The following is a 21,742-nucleotide window of genomic DNA, read 5'->3' as shown; positions in this document are numbered from 1 at the left end:
GTATTCTACAGAGTTCGTGCCGGTAACAATTGCATGGGAAAGTACTGATGTACACCCTTGGTGTATATGGTAATGGGATCTCGTATTTGTGAGCCTGAGAGCATACAACGTTTTATACCTTAGAAATTGCTTTAAGGATATGATGCCCATTGTATTTTTAATAAAGTGACAGGGTTTTTTTCTTTGATTTTCCAGTCATACTTTTTAAGATCGGCTGTTTGGAAGTAAGTCTGTAAAATGTGTAGAATGCTTTGAGGTTTACTTAAATATTGTTAGTATATAGGGAGGTTTTGTAGTATATTAAACACACGCCCAATTTCTGTTTCAGTGCTGTCTTCTTGAAAGGACTGAGGGAATTTTAAATTATCTTTGGAGAAGTAACTGTACTGACTCCTGCTGACTTGCCTTTTGACTCCAATGTTGCTTTTTTCTTTGTAGGTGAGACACCTCTTCACCTTGGGTGAGGCTGCACAGCTGTGTCCAGCCAAAGTGGAGAAACGCATCTTTCTTTTGATTCAGTCCATTCTGGCTTCTTCTAACCAATGTGAGGCACTCTACTTACTGCCTTTAATTTTGCTTTTATGAACAACATTGTTACCTGAAAAGCGTGTTTTCATTCCTGGCATGTTCTTTTGTAGTGTCAACTTCTCTAGATGGTGAGGAAATTCCAGCTTCCCAGCCACTGTCCCAATTTAGAGGATCAGCTATGCCTCCAGTGATCAGAGCTCATGCATTCATTACTCTAGGTAAGCACTGTCCTGCAGCAGAACTGCCCTTGTTCATCCAATTCCCACTGTTTCTGTCTGTTCCCTGGTTGAAGTTCTGTTCCAAAGCCATGTCTATTATAACAGATAAGCACAGTGCTCAGTGTTTGTATTGCCTCAGTTCATAGCTTTTAGCAATGCAGATATCCATGGTAACAAGTTGCACAAACCATAAAAATACTACCATGCATGCAACTATTTTTCAAGTCCGTTAATGCATTTTTCCTAGGTAGGTGTGCAAGGATAATTGGTTAGCAATGCAGACTTGTTCTGGCCTTGTACTCAGAATTGGATGCTGGCTGAGGGATCCTCTTACCTTTAGTAAGGTGCTCAACAGGGGATGAAGAAAACCTGGTACTGTTCAGAGCAGAATGACTGTACATAGTTACTCGTTCTCCTTAGTACGAATGACCATGTGATAGAAGCCTGGTCAAATCTGCATCTGCAGTATGATGAAGAGTGCTTAGTGAAACTGGTTTTGTAGTATCTCTGTGGTCATGAACACATCTCATCTCTTGCAGATGGAAAATAGAATTCTTTTAAACTTCCCAAAGCAGTCGAGAATACTTTTTATACAGAGCTTAGAAACAATTAGGAAGAAGTGATGTTAGAATGCAGGCTATTTTATTTTAAGTTGGTTTGGAGATGCTCTTAGAGGTGGGTGTCTCCCTGCTATGCCTATGACAGCTGGGGCTGTTCTTTTTAGCTGCTTTGAATAATACCCTGTACACAGGAATAGTTCTCTGTGAAGGAGGGAATTTGGCATTGAGACCCACTCTATAGGTCTAAGAAGAGTTTGGAAGAACTCCTTGAAGTATAATCTCTTCGAGAGGTTGTGCAGATTGCTCATCAAGTTTCATCTTTTGTTTCTTGTTTATTCCCCTGTTTGCTTCCTGATTCCTCTTGGCTCATACTGGTCTCAGAGGCAGAAAGCTGGGCTGTGTTGGTTAGGAAGAAGAATATATTCACAGCACTGACAGTCTCATCCCCGTTTCACAGGTAAATTGTGTTTGCAGCATGAAGATCTGGCAAAGAAATGCATTGCAGCTCTAGCTCGAGAACTGGAGGTGTCGCATGATGTGGCTGTTCGCAATAACGTCATCATCGTTATGTGTGATCTGTGCATCCGCTACACCACCATGGTGGACAGATACATTCCCAGCATTTCCATGTGTCTGAAAGACCCCCACCCCTTCATCCGTAAGCAGACGCTGATCCTGCTTACCAACCTTCTTCAGGTAAACAGAGGTCCTAAGCATGTGTCTGACAGCCTGCTTCAGTTACCTCAGTTGTGCTAAATGCTGGCAACCTGGCCAGCGGATGTATTGCTTATAAATTGATTCTGGAGCATTGCTGCGATCTATCCTAATTTAAAATAACTTTAAACACGTATTTTGGTACTGCTCTTTTTTGTGAGGTTGGTAAAACTCTCCTCAATGACACTTAGCACAGTTGGATAACGAGATTATTTTTATTCAACGGTTATCTCCTCTCTCATCTGCTTTATATTTCTTTGAACTCCCTTGCATTTCACTCCTATAGGAATGAATATAAAAAACATCACAGCACCTTTTTCTCCTGCTGTCTCTGCTTATTGTTTTAAGGTTGTGAATGTTGAGTGGTTGACAATGTTTGCCCTCCCAGTGTTTAGCTGAAGCCAAACAAGGCAGATTTGGAGTGCATTTGGCTCTGAGAACAGTGTTGAATAGCATCTGTGTCTTTGGCATTGGAGAGCGGATTTTTCTTGATTCTGCTTTTTTATTGGTATCTGTGGTAAACCTAGAGGACTGCTGCTGTGGCATTTATTCTGCTTAAAGCATTCCCCAGAACATTATCTTTTTTAGGTTTATTTTGTGTACATATGTGTGAAGTTCTATAGCTTGCTTATTTGCCTGACGCGCATTCTGTAAGGCTCCATCAGATATTGCCCTGGCTGCGGTCTAAAGATTCACACCCAAATTTTTCCTGGTTCAGGCTGATAACTTACTGTTTGTCCCATCCTTATAGGAAGAGTTCGTGAAATGGAAAGACTGTCTCTTCTTCCGTTTTGTCAGCGTCTTGGTGGATCCAAATCCAGATATTGCCAGGTAAAATACTCATCTGTAAAATACTGTAGGAGTTGAAGATCAGAGATGTATGCAAAAAAAAAGTTTTGGTTTTGCACCTTCACCACGTGAAGTAAAATTCCAGTGAGAGAGCAAAGGATTCTCTCATTAACCTCTTCACTTCTACGGTTGTTAACACTTCAGGGTCTGGAATGGTAGCAAAGGAGTGGTGAGCCTTTTTACAAGTCAATTGAAGGTCCCAGTGTAGCAATTTGTCTTCAAAGCATGCAGCTCTGCTCTATTTTTGACCCTCAAATATCCAGGAAAAGGGAATTTTTGAAACAAGCCTTTATGAAATCTTCCTTGTGGTTTTCTAATAGCTCTGTATTGTGTGCTGGTTTTGTTTTAGGAATAGGGTTAGAAATTCCGTTTTCCTTATGTGTACCTTGTCTTTTTAAGCTTTGTACCATGTTTTGTAATATTTTGACATATTAGAACTGTTATGCACGCTGACCTTAAGTGTACATTTAGCTCAAATTGCAGATTGGTCTTTCCAGGGCCACCACTCTATTGTTGCTTACTAGTGCATATTCACATCTTCTTTTCTCTCCAGCGGGTTTTTAACATGTAAAAATGGCTTTCCAGTAGATGGTGGCATTGCAACATGTCGTTCCTAGAGCTTTAGCAGTGAAACGTGCTGCTATTTCAGCAGGGACCTTTTTCCTTGCATCTGCATTCAGTGGCTGCATCCAGACAAAAATACTTTCTTCAAGTCTGAGATTGACTTTCAGCTCTTGGAGGACTTCTGGTGATTAACTTTTTGCAAAGTACTGTGTCCCAGCCACAATGGAACTTAAGTCATATAAATAATGAAAATGCTGTGCCTGGATTCAAGCTGAAATTTATTTCTGTCTCTGCTTTAATGGCAAGAAGCGAAGTAGTATCGTGGATGCTGAAAAAGTGTGTTTTTCTGGATGAAAAAGAGCTTAAAGTCAATAAGGCGGTATCCTTGTTCAAACCCTGATGTAGCTGAGCAAGAATTAAATGTGGTATTCAGGGGGATTTGGGAGACTCATCTTCTTGTTTTACTGCTTGTGACCCTACACCGTGTTTCAGGGGTGGCTTTTAGAAGCTGTCTGGTAAAATTCTTTCTTTTCCTCCTTTCCAGGTTTGGAGAGTTCTGCTTGGTGCATCTCTTACTGAAGAGGAATCCAGTAATGTTCTCCCAACACTTAATTGAATGCATCTTCCATTTCAATAGCTATGAGAAACACGAGAAGTACAACAGGTTCCCCCAGAGCGAGAGGTCAGTTGAGCACATTTGTATCGTCGTCCTGCTAAATGATGGATTGTATGGCCATGCAGTCTTTGGTTACAGCAAAGCATTCCTGGTGCTTTGTAATTACTTATGCAAAAAGGGGGAAACAGCTCAGGGAGACAGGGAAGGCAGAACACTTAATTTAACACTGTGACACTTCTGGGAGGACTCCTGCATGTAATTTGTGGGAACCTGTGGTATCCTAACAGGCTTATGGGTCTCAAAAGTGACATTCAAATGTTTCTTTTTGATTTAAAGCCTTATTATTTTTGTGAGATTGCATAATGTGACGTGACCCATGTAAAATATCTTGCTCTACTACAGGGCGAAGAATCTCTTCTCTCTGAAAGGAAAAGATAACAAAGAAAAAAGGATGCATATCTACAGGTTCCTCCTGGACCATTTTACAGATGAGCAGAGGTTCAACATTACAACAAAGATCAGCCACAGTGTCCTAGGTAGGGGTCTGTCTTTACGAAAATATGACAACAAATCTGGCAAACAACTGGTGTCTGTAAAAGCCGTGAGTCCAGCACTGACTTCCTGACTTTCCTGGCACTGCTTTTCCCAGTAAAATATATTTTTTACTTCTTCCCTGCCTGTTGCAGCATGCTTTGTGGATAGGGATCTTCCACTGGACATGGAAGCCAGTGAGCTGCTCTCAGATACGTTTGCAATCCTTAGCTGCAAAGAAATCAAGCTATCAACTATGAGATCAAAACCTGATGAGGACATTCAGCCTGAAGACGATGAATTGGCAATGGCCAATGCTGTCATGCAAGCAGCACAAAAAAAACTCATTTCACAGGTAAATGGCACTTACTCTGGTGCGGGAAGAGGGCTGTCCACCATCCCAGGAGGACTTTTACTTTTCTGTGATGGAGAGACTTAAGCAAAAATTATCCATGTAACATAACAATGCCAGGGACATATTGCACATGCATGGTGTTAATCAGGCTCTGTCTGTAGATTTGATCTGATGGCACCTCTATAAGCAACATGTGTTGTGAAAACAAAATGTTATGGTTAGATTTGTGATTTGCAATGGATGCTAGTACTTGAGGGGTCAGCTGAAATGAACAGAAGTGCATTTCCTCTGAAATCAGTGAAGCTATGCTAGGTTAAATTTCTTCCACAGATCTCTTATTGAGAGAACATCTGAACATAACGTGGGGTTTTGGTGCACTTTTTGGCAATTTGCCCTCAGTGTGCAAACTGACTTGGTGGTGGATCTTGAAAGCCTATGTACGTGCATGCAGCATAAAAGCAGAGTTAATTGTGGTAATTCCTCTCGGTTAGGCCATTCATCTAACACCAGAGTGACTTCTCCTTTATGGCATCTCGTAACTATGTTTATGTCATGCCTTGTTTGAAAAAGGTTCAAAAGAAGAACTTCGTAGAAAACATCATCCCGATAATCACGTCACTGAAGTCTTTGATGGAGCAGAAGAAGATCCCAGCTCTTAGGGACCTTATGAACTACCTGCGGGTAAGAGGAAGTGCTTTCTTGTTATTGTGGTTTGTTGATGTTTTTTTTTTCTTTTCCCTCTCTTAATTTAATGTGTTAGATGTGCAATCAGTGATGGAACGAACAGTCTTCTTAGAAGGAAATTTGGAAGGCATATGATGTTGTGACACTGCCACTGTGTTAAATAAGGTAGGAGGTGGAGGGACTTTAGATAAGGATCTCACAGTGTGTTACGTGTGAGCCTCCTCATGGAACGTGGGCAGAAAGCTTGAATGCTGGAAAGCTTTTTCATGTTCTGAAGTACAAATTGGAATTTCAACTCTTAGTCTGTTAAAAACACCTCTGCTGTACCAACTGGTATTTCCTTTTGCACTTAAGCAGCTGTGATCTGAATGGAGACGTGAATCAGTAGTCAGGAGAGATTTCTGAAAGAGTTTAAACATTCCTTATTGCTCCAGGAAATGATGCAAGATTACCGAAATGAAATCAAAGACTTCTTTGCTGTGGACAAGCAGCTGGCAGCCGAGCTGGAGTACGATATGAAGAAATACGAAGAGCAGCTGGAGAGGGAGAAGGAGTTGGACCAAGAGCATGGCTCGTCATTGCAGGCAGAGGTTGTTGGGACCATTAAGTCCGTATGCATGCTGTCTCTTCTGAAAAAGTTTGCATACAAATAGAACCCAGACTCTGTATGTCTGTGGACATGGTAGTATTTTCATCCCCCTGTGCATTTGCTGACAAGAAGCTTTGGCTTCAGTCATCTAATAAGCTTAGAACAACAACAAACAACACACACTAGTTAAAGAGGAGCAACAATTAACATAAAAATCAATTTAAAGGGAAGGACAAGTCTAATTTCCCACTGTCCGTCCTTATATGCTGTGTTGCTCTCTGTTTCCAGAGTGGTAATGATAAACAGGTCAAACAGAAAAGGATTAATTTTGGCTGATTTTAGATTTAAACAGAATGGAAACTTACATCTGCGCTAGTCATGCAGATCCTCATTTAAAGTCAATGGTAAAAAATAAGTATATTCTTATTTCATTTGTCCTGAATTATTTTAGATACCCACCTTAAGATGAGGTGACTTTTACCCTGGCAACCTGTCTTTAAAGAGCACCTATATATAGACCTCTAAACTAGGACATATATATTCCATCAAAATTTACTATTTGTTTCTTGTTAAAACTTTATCCCCTGAATTCTTTCTCCCTAGCACCCCTTTACGTCCATCCCACAAAGGATTCGATCACACAGCGAGTAGGTCTTAGGTGTCTCATGCCTAGGGTTTTCTGCATTTGTGTCTGTCGTTACATGTGATCCTTCCTCCTTTTCTGTAGCAACCTCCATCTGTGGAGACAGCTGTTCCTTCTGGTGGCTGGAATAATAACGCCCAGTCCCCTGTTGGGAGACAGCCCTCATCCCCTCAATCATGTCCTACCTCTGTGTCTGAGTTTACTACACCTAGAGCTGATGTTCTGAAACAACCATTACTTGGTCGCAGGTATGGTTTTTCTCTTTATATTTCTGGTTACAGTGTTCTACAGGGCTGTTGCTTTGTTTATCCGCTCCTTGCTTAGTGTTATGAAAGTCACCAATGGTGCAGCATAACCTTGTTAATAAAGGGGTCTGAGATCGTTAAGGACTGGGAGGGACAGAACTTCCCCTTATTAGAAGCATCTCATCTGGGCTTGCAGAAAGAAATCACCGTTACTTTAATGCCTTTTTGCCCCGTAGGCCAACATCTTTGAGCACGCTTGCCATCCTGAACTCTGCCCGGAAAGCAGTGGAGGACAGAAACAAGCAACGCAGCAAGAGTGTCGGGGGAAATTTATCAGCTCTGTTGTTTCCATCGAGCACAACTGGCAGCAAGCAAGGTAGGAAGCTTGCTACAAAATGATTCACCATTGGACTAGACTAGTTGATCGTTAGACCTTTGAGTTCTCTGAGCATTTCTGTTCCTAATGATTTTCCTGTTATTCCTAGTATCTTTTCAAAGTGTGAATCAACAGTCTACTGGAGCAAGTGTTCCTGTGGTGGGCCGTGCAATCAGCACACCAGAACGTAAGTAACCCAACAGAACTCTTTCCAAATTGAACTAAGTCCTCATTCTCTGAGAGAGGGGTGGCTCCCCTAAAGAGCAGAGAAAGTCAATATTAGCTACTTATTTTGTAAATGGCTGTGGTAAATAAGAGCTATTCAGAAATTGAAGGTCTCAAATGAGTAGTGTACATGGGAAAGGGCATTCCAGTATGGTTTCCATTTACATGTCATAGGGTGTTACAGTATTGAGTTGGTGCAGGAGAGCATTTATTTTGGGCTGCTGAAACAACAAATCCACTGCCCTTTCTTCTTTCATCAACCACGGGGTGCTGAGAAGGCATGTTGTCAGAGCTCCTTAGCAGCTTGTGAGAGATGTGCAGGATTCTGTTGCATTGAGACACTCGCTCTCCTTAACCCTGGAAGCATAGCTTAGCACTTTCAGACTGAGCTACAGAACCCTGCTGCAGCGGGAAATACGCTCCGGTCCTTTCCAGCTCTAAGACAAGGGATTCCTGTTGTCCAAACAAAAGATCCCAGGTGAGCTATGACCTGCTTCTGTCACTAGAGCAGGTGGTGAGCTGTGTCCATTGTGAGATAGCACAGAGAGCTGCTCAAGAAGGATTAATAACCTGCACAGCAATTTCTGAATGCGTGTGTGTGTTCTACCCGAAGAAAGAGTAGAACTGAGCATTTGTTTTTCTACTCCTCTGTGGATGTTACAGAAAATACACACAGCAAGGAATCTCTCATACACAAATTGTGAGTCTGCTCTGCTTATATCCACTGCAGCTGAGTTGCTGTCTCACAACGCCTGATCTTCAAAAGTCACGTTTTATTGGAATGTTTTCTGACAGCCTCAGAGCGTTCTGCAGCGTTGCTTTCTGCAAGAGACAGTTACAGTCTCACGAATGGAGCTGAGCTTCAGCAGTAGATTCCCTTCCTTTGTCAGTTCACTGCTGAACTCCTTTAGGTCATCTCCATTGTAGTGTGGTTTCTCGGTGTGATGAGCTCCCTCCCCACTCAGGAGAGAGCTCCAGTTAAGTCAGGAGTCTGGGTGAGTGTCTGACTGGTCAGCTCTCATTAGGCAGTCGTGAATTTTAATGGGGCAGGGCTGATGTTCCGGAAAGAGATGCATCTGAGCGCCCTGTTTGCCTGTGTCTGTGCAAACACCTGACCTGTATGCACGCAGGAGAGCCGACGGCATGTAGCCAGTAAGGCAGTGAGCTGTATGGCAGTCTGCAAATACCTGACATCCATGAGCAAGCAGGAGCCAACCAGTGGCAGTGATGTGCATCCACTGGAAAATCTGACCCTTCTCTTCCCTGCATGCTCCACTGTTTGGCTAGATTTGTCTGCCCCAGTGTTTCTCCCCGCTGCCTTGCAGCAAGTAATGATCTTTGTACAAAAAACTAGGGGTGTGTTTTTAGAGAGCAGAAATCTTTTAAGTGCCAAATCTTTCTGGAAGCTCGCATGGCTGTTTCTCTTAAGCACCATATGGTGAACAACGAGGAAGAATGTTAATCTGCAGCGGTACTAAGGCTGAATTCCTACTTCGTTTCAAGGCAGCATGTGTCCTCCACTGGGGAGACAAACCGTACAGAGCAGCAGCAGCACTTAAGTTGCTGTGTGTTGAGCCATCTGCATGGTGGTGCTGGGTCTTGCAGGCTGACAGACAGGCAGAAGAAAACATTTTTCCTTGCCTGATGTATCATTCTAAAACTATTGGAGATGCAGTTAACTTGAGAAGTTAAGCACAACTGTCTGTCTCTTGACTGCTTCTCTTCTCTCAACTGCTCTGTCATTCTGTCCCTGCTGTCTGTGGGCCTCCTCCTTACCTCTCCTGCTTATTACTTGGAGAATGATTGTGTCTGGGCAAGGTTTCTTCACTGTGGTACATAAACACTTGTGAAGATAATACCTTTGATTGCTGAAGAACCTTACTTGATGGCAGTTCTTTCTTTCCTTCTTACCTTTCACGTACATTTTTCATTAACCAAGGTAACTTGTTCAGACACACACTGCACAAAATTGGGAGTTTGCAGTGCAGTCTTCAGAGGGCAGCTAAGGTAGATTAACCAAGTCTGGTTTCCACTGAGAGCCTCAACGATTCCCTTCCAGGACAGGGAGGTAGTTCAAGAGCAGACCTTGTTAGTCTGAAGAGAAAGTTCCTTTTAGCAGAGTTTCCATTTCCTATCCAATAAAGCACTTTCTACTGTAATTCCTTGTGAAGGCTTCTGGGAAACAAGAGCATAAAACAGAGAGTTGAGAAAAGAGAAATCTGAATATTGTGACATCTCTCCTGAGATAAATGACAGGAAAGAGACAGCTGACAAGTATGGCCTATTCAGGCAAGCTAAATTGTACCTTGTCAAGTGATTCCTCTTGTCTGGCTGCAGATAGTTCCTCATGGAAGGGCTGCTCACATCCTTTGTCAGCCTTCAAGGGCCCTGTGTGCTGCCTTCATCAGGCAAAGTGACTGGTCTGACTCTGGTTTTAAGGACAGATCAGGAGATGCTATAGTTATGGAAAATGGCCAGTCTTCAATGGGAGGTGAGGCTCTGACCTAAGGCAGGACAAGGAGGTGCATGACTGGGGTCCCATATTTAAATTAATTTCCTCCATGAACTTGGAAGGGTGTAATTCTAGAGCGTGCACAGATGGCCCATCAGATTTAGCACATAGATTTGAGGTTGGACGAGAGACTGAGATCTGCTGGATTGGAAAAAAGATGCATATATGCTTGCAATTAATTGGGTATACTTATTCTGTAACACTTGAGTGTTATCCTACAGCATGTCTCGGCCTCTGGCTGTGTCACAAGCTGATGGCTAATGTGTTTTTTCTTTCAGAGACCATTAATGACTTGACTTTTGGTGCTGGGGTCAGTTACATCAGTTTGACGCACACACCCGGTTCGGCTCCAGGCAAGTTATCTTTGTGATTCTCACTTGAACGAGGTAAGAAACCCAAATGATCAAAGCCGTGGCATTTTTAAAATATGAAAATGTATGCGTTATTTGCAGAGAAGAAAGAGGCCGAGGACCAGCCGAGAGAGATTATCTGTTTGACATCACCAGAGAAACCGTAAGTTCAACCCAGGTCTGAAACAGCAACCAGAATGAGAAAGACTGTTACAAGTGCTTGAAAATAAATGGTCACTGTGCTTCCTTTCAGACCGTCCCTGCCACGGGAGTGGAAAGTAGAGTCTCCAGCAAGGAGAAAAAGCAGTCAGCGTGTGCCTCTGAGACGGTCCCAGCGGAGAACTCCTCTGAAACCAGACAACTGATCCTTTCAATGAAGTTTTGTACAGAATCCTCATCATGTTGTCTGAAATCTGTCCCTCTCCTCTGTAATTATAAATCATTGTGGACAGGTGTCCTGCCTTCCTTGTCTATTTTTTTTATTATTTTTTTTTACGTGAATCTCTCTAGAGTATGGACATGCAGCAAAGCTGGCACTAACACATGCATTATAAGCTGCTGCTGCTGCTTTCGACAAAGCTCGCTGAAGTACTAGAAAGCTCCAATATAAAGGAAGGCTTGCTATTCACTCACAGGATGTATAATTTGTCCATTTGGAAAAGTAAGAGCGTAATGTTGCCATGAGCTTTGCAATAAATGCGTTTATCACAGCTTGCAGGGAAGTGAGTGGCTCAGCTTATTCACTTGATCCCTCATTGTCCCTCTTGGTGATATACTAGAATTGCTTTAATTTGAACAAAGGTAGAACAGCTTGTTACTGCCACACCCCTGAATCTGGTAATTGCACGCTACATCACCTCTTATTTGTTGTGCAAACTCCTGTGTGTATGAACAGCCTTAATGTTCTTTTATATGGAATATTTCCATTCTTGAACTGTACTATTTCCAATTATTAAAATTTTATGAAAATAAATGGTTACAGAATTAATTCCACCCACAACTTCTCCCCTCTTCTTGATCTGACAAAGAAATGATTTTTTTCTATATAATTCTACAGCCTCAAAGTCTCTTCCACTACATCACTGGTATCTTAGGTTCTCTGTTCAATTAACGTTGGACCCAGCAGCTTTTAAATATAGACACTTACTTGACTGAAAGCAGGATAGGAGTAACTTAGTAAAATCAAGGTTGCTAAGTTCATATACATAGCTTTGTGCTGTGCCTAGAGAACTTATTATAAACGTGCTGTGTCTGACCATTTCTGTGTCTCTGATACCATGTGAACCTAACTGAAGTTTTCCAGTTGTTAACTGTTACTACAGAGCTCTCGCCCTGGGTTTCATTGTAACTTGAAAATGGAATCTGTTTTATTCATGCTGATCTGTCTTACTCAGGCACAGACCGCACAACTGGACTAGGCTTTTCTGGCACAGGTGGAAACAGGGTGAGTATATTCTTGCCACAGCCCTTCCAGAGATACTTACCTTCTGCACTGGATTCTCAGTATTTGTCCTCACTTTCCCTATTCTGCTTTGAAGAACAGAGAAACCTTCAAATTAGGTTAAACTTTATTCTCAAAATCAAAGTCAAAACCTAGGAACAGGAGACATATGGAATGGCTTTGGCTTAAACAATGGTCGGTTATTGGCCACATCTATTTATTTTGTTCCTTCGCTCCTGCCCTAAAATATTACTTGACCACTTCTCAAGGTAAACTGGAGTTCAAGTAGGCTTATTTTGTACTTTGTGCTCTCCAGCTTTTGTTCTGTCCTCAAGCAACATTCAGATAAGCCACACAAGCTTTAATCTGTCTTCTATAGAGAAGAACCAAGGAGAGATGAATGTCCAAGAATAAATATAAACAGTAACATGCTGTTACTGTTACCAGGACTTGCTATTGGACTTCCTATAGCCTACAGCCCCATAAAAGTGAGTGCTCTGACAGAAAACACTTTCCCTTCATTCAATGAATTGAAAACAGATGCCTGCAACATTATGACTGTTTAAGAAAAAAAAATCAAAAAACCCCACAAGAATGCTTTATAGCTTGGTATTTATGTAAAACATTCTTGGCAAAGTTAAACGTAATACATTAGTACAAACCTGAATATTATTCACAATGATACAATGAGTTCCATCAGTCAGATCTCATGAGCTGTACTGGGGGATCATCTCCCCTTCTCTCGTTAGAGATGCCACTGTCACATTTTAGAACTGAAAAAAATAAGTCTTGATTCTTAGCTTGCAGGCTTTTCACGTGAAGGCTGCCTTTGGCTCATGGTGAGGCTGTAGATTGTGCTCCCATAGGGCCCAGAGATAACGTGGTTCAAACCTTTTCTTTCTCTCCCTTACTATAGGTATCCTAAAAGCAGCACAGAAAAGGAGTAGTGGATATACAGAAGGTGCAAAGGAATGCTACACTCACTATTGTCATAATGATTAGAGGCAGCATGCAGCCTGTGAACAGTACTGTGTGGCTTGGTTGACGAGCATGTCTTAAGAAGGTAACCAAAATGTAGTAGCAAAGTAGCAGTGGTAATGTCCCAGTTAAGTAAAGAACATATGGGTATTGCTGCCCATCCTTATTTGTACTTTCGCTAGCCAAAGGAAAGTGATAACGCTTTGTTGCAAAACAAATGCAGCAATGGCATGTCCAGCGAGGCCCCTAGGAAACAAAGCAGATTAATGCAGAACACTAAAAAATAACACTGACAGTCCAAATCGTCAAGTATTCAAAATACTGTATACATGAAAAGTTAAGACAACTCAATTCATATTGGAAATACAAGAACACTAAATTATGCTACATTAAAAAAAAAATCTTAAACCACAGCACAGTTCTAGTGTTGCATCCACATCTCGCAGTTTTACATTACCCAATGCTTTTCAACATTATCAACATATATGTTTCTTGGAAACACGTGTTTCCATGTATTCTCTTTAAAGCCAAGAGAACTAGATTTGTTGTTTTCTTTTCTTTTTTTTTTTTTTAACCCTCTAGAGACAAGTTGCAACTGACATTACAAAAGTGCTTTTGTATTGACCTTTTGCTTTCCTAACTCCAGAAACAGTTGCCTTGGCTATGCAATCTAAACCTGTAGAGTTGCCGTAGCTGTCACACCGTGTTAGTGCTTTAGGGATCTTGCAGAAGGGTAGCACGCGTTAAAGTCACTCTGTCACCTTATTGGAACTGGATCCAAAAAGCCATCCCTGGATATTTCTTGCAACAACAAAAGCAAAGTGTTGGTCACTGGCAAGAAAAGTAAGTTTAATATATAAAAAAGTTGATAGGTCCTGCCATAAATTTACAAAAACTATCCCTGAGTGACTCTGTCCTGTGTCTTGTAAGACCTCATGTGACAAGGAAATTGCAGAGGCTAGTTTAAGAGGAAAGAGATGCTGTTCCACCTGCAGTTTTGTATTACGCGCTGCCGTGATACTGATATGCTCTGACAGTGCCATACTATAGCAACGTTTGAGCTCCTCTCTGTAGCTTAAAAAGTAAAAAAATAGCTACGTTACTTAAACACTGCTGGCATCATGTATTTACACTTTAAATAGAAACGTTACCTTTTCTGAAGTAATCAAAATATATCTTTGCAAAAAATTTAGAATGTGGGATTTTACAAAATAAACGCAGAAGGTAAAAAAGCTTGAAGACATCTCAGTACCTTTTCTGGGAATCTTGGCCCATGAAAGTATTTGGCTTTAATTTTCCTGAAAGGGATGTCTCAGCACTAGGTTCTCTGCCTCCACTGTAAGCCTCTTTAGAACACCAGAAGACGCAAGAGGCAAGCCTGCTTTGTGCAGATTAGAATTAGGGGTTACCTGCGTGCAATGAGCTTTCTATGAAGCAGTGAACAGAAGCAGTCCTTCTGGCCTGATGCTGCCTGTTTCTTGTTAAATGGAGTAAGGAGAACTCGGTAAGTTGACACTAGGACTGGGAACATTAGTTGCGTTTGCTGTATCGCAGTCTGTTCCTGTTGACTAGTCAGATCCCTATTCTGCACCTGAGCAGTCGGGAGTCAAAAGCACAAGACAATCACAAATGCGTAAAAGTCACCAGCCAGGCCTGGGCAACAAACTACCGAGAGGAAGATTCCCCCTTGCATGGGTAAATCTTATTCTTTGAAGTCCTTCTATTGCCATGTCAGCACCTTTTTTTTCCTACTAGTAATTTGCACTAGTAATGTCTACTACATGTTTACGTAACACTACTCCCCTGGGTGGTTCGCATGTTGTGGCTGTGTCCCTGCAGCACAAAGAGAAGGCAATTCCACAAACTTCCACAGCACAGTTTCTTGGGAAGTATTAAAACTCTTCCTTACTCCAAGGACAGGTTTAGGTGATCTCGTTGATATCTCCAGAGGCAGGGGAGACGAGTTGGGCAGTGAGGAGTTACTTTAAACTTTGGCAAAGAAAAAAAAGATATACAGATAGCTAGCTATCAAGTTCTTGTGTGTTCCAAACTCTTCCAAGCGCACTTAATTCATCTTTTGCTCTCACTTCGAGTTCCTGGAGGAGGTATTTTCACACTTGCTTTTGCTGGTTTGCAGTATTCTTTTGGCATCTTATATGACAAATGAAGATTTGTGTCTGAAGTCACCCTGCAATGAAACAGTTCTGGTTGTAGGATGGATCTAGTGGCTTTCTAGGCACCCCTTTGTTCCTGCTGCCCCCAGCTGTGACATGCATCCGAAACGCAGATCCCCTCTGTATAACTTGGAGCATTCTGCCCAGCTGATAAGGAGAGGGGAAAGCAGTCATAGCAGGCTGGCCCCTCTCCTGCTCTCCTCCTCCAATACCAAGTCATGGCAGGGCACTTTCTCATTCCCTCTTCAGTATCTCTGCGAAGAGGGAGAGGCTTTTTCTCATCTTAAGCTTAGTGATCTATTCAAATCCCAAAATGCAAATTATCTTGCAAAAGCATCGTGGCCTGCCTACTAAATCCAATGAAACTCATCCTAAGGGGGTCAAGCCATAAGATAACAGACAGAGCAGAGCTGCATTTGATTGCTCTTGGCATCAGTCACTTAAGGCAACTTAAACTGTTCAACATTTCTAAGGAAATGACTCAGCCTTTACCCTTCTGTTTTCTCTCTGTTCTACATTCTTGCTTCTCAGCGGTGATCGCTCTAAGAAAGTCTACAGGCCCTAAAAAAGCTTGTAGTCCTCTGCCCACCCTCTTCCTCTCCTAAACAGAGATGTTAAATGCAAATCATTGGTTACCTCATCATCTGTCCGGATATAGTTAACACCATCAGGTTTTGCTGGAGTCTTGTAGCTGAAATAAAGGAAAGAAAATCTTATTTCTGGGACAAGGAGCCTGCAGAAGTTTGAAGAGGAGGGAGTGAGAAAGAAGAAAATGAGGAAAAGTTGTCCAGTGAAAAGAAAACACAGAAACCTAGCTCATTGCTCAAATGCCAGGTCTGTACATATTCCATCATTTATCATCACTGGGATTTTCTCAAAATTCCCCGTCAGCACCAGGTAAAAAGATTGCTGTATGTTTCCACAATACCAAGCTGTATCTGCAAAAACTGCAAAGATTAACTGATACTTTTCTGGTCTCCCCTACTGGAGTCCCTGTGCACTGCCTTTCTGTGTGCATCCTGTATTGTTTCTTGGGGCAATTACAAAGTCAATTTTAAGCCTTCACTGCCAGATGCCTTCAGCATTTTGCTTAGTTATAAGGCAGCACTACTTGTTTGCAATCCCCTAGGAATCCAGAAATTACATAGGACTGTGAGGCCCGGTGTAAGCCAACCCTCAGCTGCAGTTAAATGGAGTATTTGGAGCTTTTTCTGGGGATTTTTTTTGTCTTCTACAGGATTTCTACTGAAAAGTAGCATTTAACATGGAATAAATCTATCTGATGAAAATCTTGGTTTTCCATATATTATCTCTTCTACAAGTTCTGTAAGAATATCAAGGCTTGCTTCTGATCCACGAAGAAATTGTCACCTTAAATGCTAATGCTGTTGTTTTTAACGTTCTAATGTGCATTCTGAAGTGCTTGTTTTTAATCCCAAATTTAGGTTCCAAGTCACAACTAGTGAGATTTCCTGCAGGCAGCCTACTCTTCTGCATATATTTTCTATGCATGTCCTGATGCTTTAAACTAATTGTGCAGCGAGCTCTGCTCGTTAAGCTGTAGACCTCTGTATGCTGACAGCACATAACCTATTGGACAAACACCTGTAGGCATTTAATTGTGCTGCTCCCCCCTCCTCATGCAAGGTATGAAGACATCAGAGCACAGCTCTAACTCCTCTGTCTGGTCTTGGGAGCAAGCATAAGAGGAGCTATACCAAAAATTCTCCCTTTGGCAAATAAACCTTCAGCACGGTGCAGTGTTTATGGTGGGGAACTGGATACTTGGAGAGCTGGGCTGGCCTGTATTCTTTGGTGGGGAACTAGGAAGAAATACATCCAGGCCAGGCACTGAAATATATTTTAGTCACCAATTTCTAGCCCCCTTCAGACCAATTCATACTAGCTGTGGGTGCAGGGACTTGCTTAAGAATCCCAGCTTACCTTTCCCCAGCCTCTTTACTGTTTGCGAAGTAGCCCCTTCTATAGGCACAGCAGATACCAAGAGTGATGAGCACCAAAACTGCTAGGACCACCAGGACTCCACCAATTATCCCACCAATATTGAGGTCATCTAAAAAGAGAGAAACCATGATTTATTTTTTTTAAGGTGGTAGCAATGTTCTAGCTTTACATACACTAAAATAACATCTCTTGAATATCCTAAGCAAACTGCAACAGTTCCTAAGGATCTAGTGAGCCCCTAATGCATCTCCAATCAGGAAGGCCTTAGAGCCCATCCACAGCACAGACAGCTTCTCTTCTGGCCAAGTAAAAACCAACAAATCTTTCTTTTCTTGTCTTGTGTGTACCAGGGCCAGTCACGTGCCATTCACTGTTTGCTTGTCTGAACCTAAAATTGTTCATGAATCTGAACAATGTTTTAATGTTTCCCCGAATTTGTAGATTTTTTCTTTCTTCCTCTCATCTCTGGATGCATCTTGGTCATTTAAAAGGGATACTTCAGCAAGAGGGACTGACTGGACCATTGTTAGGAAACTGAAATTCCTAACACAAGTAATGCCAACTTTGTTCTTCTACAAATTTAGAAAAGTAACTAAAAATCCCCTCTATACAATTATTTAGTATCCTTAAAGATTGTCTGTGTTCTTCCTTTGATAGTTTGGATATCCTTGTACCCGTTACCTAGATATTACAATACTTTTGGAACCTCTCTGTGTTGTACAGAGTGGGTTATCAGCAGTGTGGCCTACGTAAAGCACAGCAAGGGTGCTTGTTGACTCAGTATAAGCAGCTTTTAGAGATGTTGCCTTCTGAGATTTTGCATTATTACTCTCTAGTTTCCTCTTTTAATGCTGCTCAGCTTTGAAAACACTGCAGAAACCTCGACCTGATTCCTTCCTGGAAAATGTAACTGTGTAGGGGCTACGAGAAAGGTGAAATAATGCTCTAGGATGTCCCTCTTCTTTCCCCATGGCGATGATGGTTTATGCATGGTGATATATTAATTGACATTGCCAAGAAATATGCAGAGCCACTCACAGACTTCCATCTCCTGCTCCTCACATTTGGCAAAACCCGCGTCGTTTGTTGCTATGCAGGAGTAACGGCCTGTGTCGCCTTTGTGCACAGCATGGAAAACCTGGTGAGGAGGAAAGGGGAAAGGCACTGTGAGGGTTATTTTAACACGTTGGAAAGCAGGACCGTAATTGCTTCAGGGATTCACTAGCAAAAGGTAATTGTAGGGAATTCTGAGACCTGACAGGAGCACGAAGGAGCAGTTCTGACTGCACAATTCTCCATTTGCCAGGCTTCGTGGTGGGCCATGAGACATTTTCCTCCCTCTTGTAAAATGGCAAGTGGTATCAGCAGTGACCAAAACCAAACAGCTAGGGTAATATCTTCTGTCACATTAATCTTCCTTTTCCCAAATCACCCACTTTCTAGAACAGTTAACCTCCAAATTGTACCCTCCTTAAAGGCCACACAATGTTTTTTCTTTCAAAAACAACCCTAAAAAGAACCTGTCCGGCAACACAAGTCTCAATCATATCCATCAGGGCATTACCAGAGTGCCTGTGGTAGGGTTCAAGCTGTAGGACGAATTCTGGAATTTGGCGTTTGATTTCGTGTCCGGTGATAAAGGTTCGCTGTTGCGATACCAGCTGTAAGTAGACTTTGGGTAACCTTCGTTCTCATGGCAGTGAAGGGAGGCTGTCTTACCAACGGGTACGGCTTTAGGCACTACGCATCTGGGAGTCACAGGCTTCACTGTGGGAAAGACAAACCATGTGAATGTTACTGCTGAATAAAACAATCATTTCTGCCATACTTTCTAAGATGGCTGTGCTACAGAGGCATCTAAACTTTCAGCTATTTCCAGGCAGTTTTAAGCAACAAGTTCCAGAGTCTTGAAGGCCACTGTTTCATCTCTGGAAAGACCCAAAGCTTCTGTAAGCTAGCAGCACTTGCAAAGGTATCTGGACATGAAGCAATACCTTGGACTGTGAGCTGGATATTTATTTCATCTATGGTTTTAGTATCAGAAGGTGCTGCCACTTCACAGCGGTACGTGGCCGTGTCCATCCGGGTGGTGTTTTTAATCACCAGCGATGTCCGGCTCAGAATTTCTGCACGAGTTGCAAAGTCTCCTGATACAGAGGAAAGAGAGAGAAAAAAAATCAAGACAGTCACACAAACTAACTTTAGGCATCTGAGTGAAGTGGTTGATCTCGGACTCTTTTTGGAGTCCAGAGAACCACTTGAAAGGAACTTGATGCTCTAAAGTTAAGAGCCTTCCTCTCTGCAGTGACCACAAAGGAAAACATGCAAGGACCAGGACCACCAGGTGCTGGAGAAGGGAAGCTGCAGCATTTGCTCTCTTAATCATTTCCTACCTAGGATCTCACTCCAGCTTTCTGGCTCAGTGCTGAGAACTGTCAATAATGACCTGCCAGAGGGCAAATAACATCCTGCTCTCTCTCTCCACCTTGTACTTCTACTGCTGAACTCTAGTTCCAGAAGAAAGCAGCAAGCCAGCCTTTTCCTGAGTTGTTTGTTCTCAGTTGTACTGGGGCTGGTTTGGAAGTCTAAGAGAACAATGCGTCGTCATACCCTGCATTTTATTGTCAAAAAATACGTAAGAGGTTTCGCCATCTCGGATTTTCTTCCACTCGATTCTGGGATCTGGCGTTACGGTGGATTTAATGATGCAGGACAGCTCAACACCTAGAAAGAGAAATAAAGGAAATAATACAGATTAATAGGAAGCAGCTGTATTTTTGCTCTGCTTTAAGCAGCCTCACACTCTGTTTTATTAGGAGATGCTGCCCACAAAGCAAAAGCCTTCTCTTTCATCTGCCTCACAAACAGGAACACCGCTGGGTTCCAGGAGCTATTGGGGAAGATGGATTTTGGCCAGCAAAAATAATAGCTGTACAGATATCAGCTATGGAGAGAAATGAACACACTGTTCTCTTCAGGCTCTGATGTATGGCAAACAAGACCTTATGACAGGGTGAGTCCATGGCGCTGTCTTGCTGTTAATCAGAGCATACAGCGTGAGTCAGGACTGCAGAATCTCCTTGGGTGGTGTCTGGAGATGTACCGACAACATGCTGTCCTCCCGAGTGACCTGGGGACCACGGTGCCTGTGGATAAATCCTGCATATCCAGTCCCTTTGGAGGGAGGCATCGTCATCTCCATCTCTACACAAGAAGGCACCACAGCAGGGTTGGTGGTGGCTCACCCAGGATCATGTTGCAGGCTGTATTAGGGCCAGGGTAAAATAGACATTTCCCGAAGCCCTTTTCAGTGTATTAATTGCAAAGCGACTGCCTTTCCTCCATTTGGGATCCAGTTCAAAAAAGCACTTAGGCAGATACTTTGCAATGCCAATGGCTTTCAGGGGACTTCAACAAACCCTTCCAATCAAGCGTTTTGAAAACAGAGAGGGATACAGAAATATTCTTAAGCCCTTTGCTGAATCTCAAGCTCTCAGCAGTTCTGCCTTGCCCAAGAAACCCAGATAACCACAAGCACCAAGCACAGTTTTTTCTCAATTGTTTGGACTGATACAAAGCTCCAGGCAGAGGGCAGTGCAGCAGTCGTGTCAGGCAGCCAGCGGGCCCCCATGGCACTCACTCTGGAATTCCTGCACCACGGGCTTGGTGTTGCTGGATGTCAGTTCCACGGCCAAGAGTCTGCAGCCTGGAAAAACAAACAGAAGGTAATAAGAAATAGCACAGCTCATAAGTCACCCAGCTAGAAACACGCTGCCTGCTGAGACAACTTCTCAGGCAGCTAGGAGGACTAACTTCTCTACATAAAAGCTATTCCTGGCTACCAATGCCAGTCCTGAAGGCCTACGTTTATTTAGGAGTCGTGGAGTAAATACAGGGAACTATGATTGTTAGAAGCAGCGCTTAAAGAAGAAGATAACCAAAATGGCACAAAACCAGTGTCACAGCATAAGACATCTCTTTGAGCCTGAACTCCTCTCCCCTATGCTTATTTCGACAGTAGTTATTCTCATTCTGGTAATGCAAGAGTGAACGTGTCATTCTGCAAATTAATTTGATAACGAGGAAGAGACAGAAGTAGGGCAGTCTTAATGGTTTTTGGTCAGTTCCTTCAAGATGAAATGTGCCAGGTCTCTAGCACACGCTGATTGTATGTTCAAGTATTTTAAGGCTCAATGTGGTAATGTAAATTCAAGGTAGTAAATCATGCAGGGACGGCAATTCAGAAGAAAACAGAGTTTGGTGCTTTGGGTAGAGTCCCAGCCAGACTCACGTTGGGAAAAAACGCTCAGTCACGCAACGTTGCATCCTTTTACCACAAGCTATTTCCCTTTACTGTCCTTGCTTTGAACTCCAACATGTTTCCAATTTATACAGTCATTTTTCCCCTTTTGCATATTATTTTCTTTTGAAAAATCTGCCTTCCATGTCTTCTGCTGCGCATTTCACCAGAGCAGGTTCCAACAACGTTCCTGTACCATGGGATACCCACACTCACCAACAGACCTCCTGAGGCAGAGGGACACAAGTGGGCAGTTTCTGGCATGGCACAGGAGGAAGAAAGGGAACCAGAGAGCAGAGGCGAGCCATGCCTTCATCCCAGAGGA

At 42.6% G+C, this 21,742-nt stretch overlaps 2 protein-coding genes across 3 annotated transcripts in view; one reads left to right on the top strand and one right to left on the bottom strand.

Moving 5' to 3' along the window:
- Nucleotides 1-11,547, top strand: part of NCAPD3 (non-SMC condensin II complex subunit D3) — a 28,595-nt gene extending 17,048 nt beyond the window's left edge. For both annotated transcript variants that reach the window (XM_035346002.1, XM_035346003.1), the window contains 15 exons: nt 439-544; nt 639-746; nt 1,764-2,002; nt 2,772-2,851; nt 3,978-4,115; nt 4,452-4,585; nt 4,736-4,935; nt 5,506-5,616; nt 6,054-6,209; nt 6,936-7,099; nt 7,333-7,472; nt 7,582-7,659; nt 10,488-10,562; nt 10,662-10,722; nt 10,813-11,547. In XM_035346002.1, the coding sequence (XP_035201893.1) occupies nt 439-544; nt 639-746; nt 1,764-2,002; nt 2,772-2,851; nt 3,978-4,115; nt 4,452-4,585; nt 4,736-4,935; nt 5,506-5,616; nt 6,054-6,209; nt 6,936-7,099; nt 7,333-7,472; nt 7,582-7,659; nt 10,488-10,562; nt 10,662-10,722; nt 10,813-10,924 (1,902 nt within the window). In that variant the 3' untranslated portion in view covers nt 10,925-11,547. The remainder of the gene's footprint in view (nt 1-438; nt 545-638; nt 747-1,763; nt 2,003-2,771; nt 2,852-3,977; nt 4,116-4,451; nt 4,586-4,735; nt 4,936-5,505; nt 5,617-6,053; nt 6,210-6,935; nt 7,100-7,332; nt 7,473-7,581; nt 7,660-10,487; nt 10,563-10,661; nt 10,723-10,812) is intronic.
- Nucleotides 11,548-12,593: 1,046 nt separating this feature from the next.
- JAM3 (junctional adhesion molecule 3) overlaps nt 12,594-21,742 on the bottom strand; it is a 33,264-nt gene continuing 24,115 nt past the window's right edge. The window contains exons 2-9 of the mRNA XM_035346004.1: nt 20,758-20,823; nt 19,728-19,841; nt 19,112-19,264; nt 18,682-18,884; nt 18,156-18,255; nt 17,097-17,226; nt 15,789-15,843; nt 12,594-15,166 (exon numbers count right to left, since the gene is read on the bottom strand). Of these exons, the coding sequence (XP_035201895.1) occupies nt 15,131-15,166; nt 15,789-15,843; nt 17,097-17,226; nt 18,156-18,255; nt 18,682-18,884; nt 19,112-19,264; nt 19,728-19,841; nt 20,758-20,823 (857 nt within the window). The 3' untranslated portion in view covers nt 12,594-15,130. The remainder of the gene's footprint in view (nt 15,167-15,788; nt 15,844-17,096; nt 17,227-18,155; nt 18,256-18,681; nt 18,885-19,111; nt 19,265-19,727; nt 19,842-20,757; nt 20,824-21,742) is intronic.

This window comes from Oxyura jamaicensis, chromosome 24, assembly GCF_011077185.1.
Source record: "Oxyura jamaicensis isolate SHBP4307 breed ruddy duck chromosome 24, BPBGC_Ojam_1.0, whole genome shotgun sequence".
Classification (NCBI taxonomy): domain Eukaryota; kingdom Metazoa; phylum Chordata; class Aves; order Anseriformes; family Anatidae; genus Oxyura; species Oxyura jamaicensis.
This window is presented reverse-complemented; position numbering and strand designations above follow the sequence as displayed.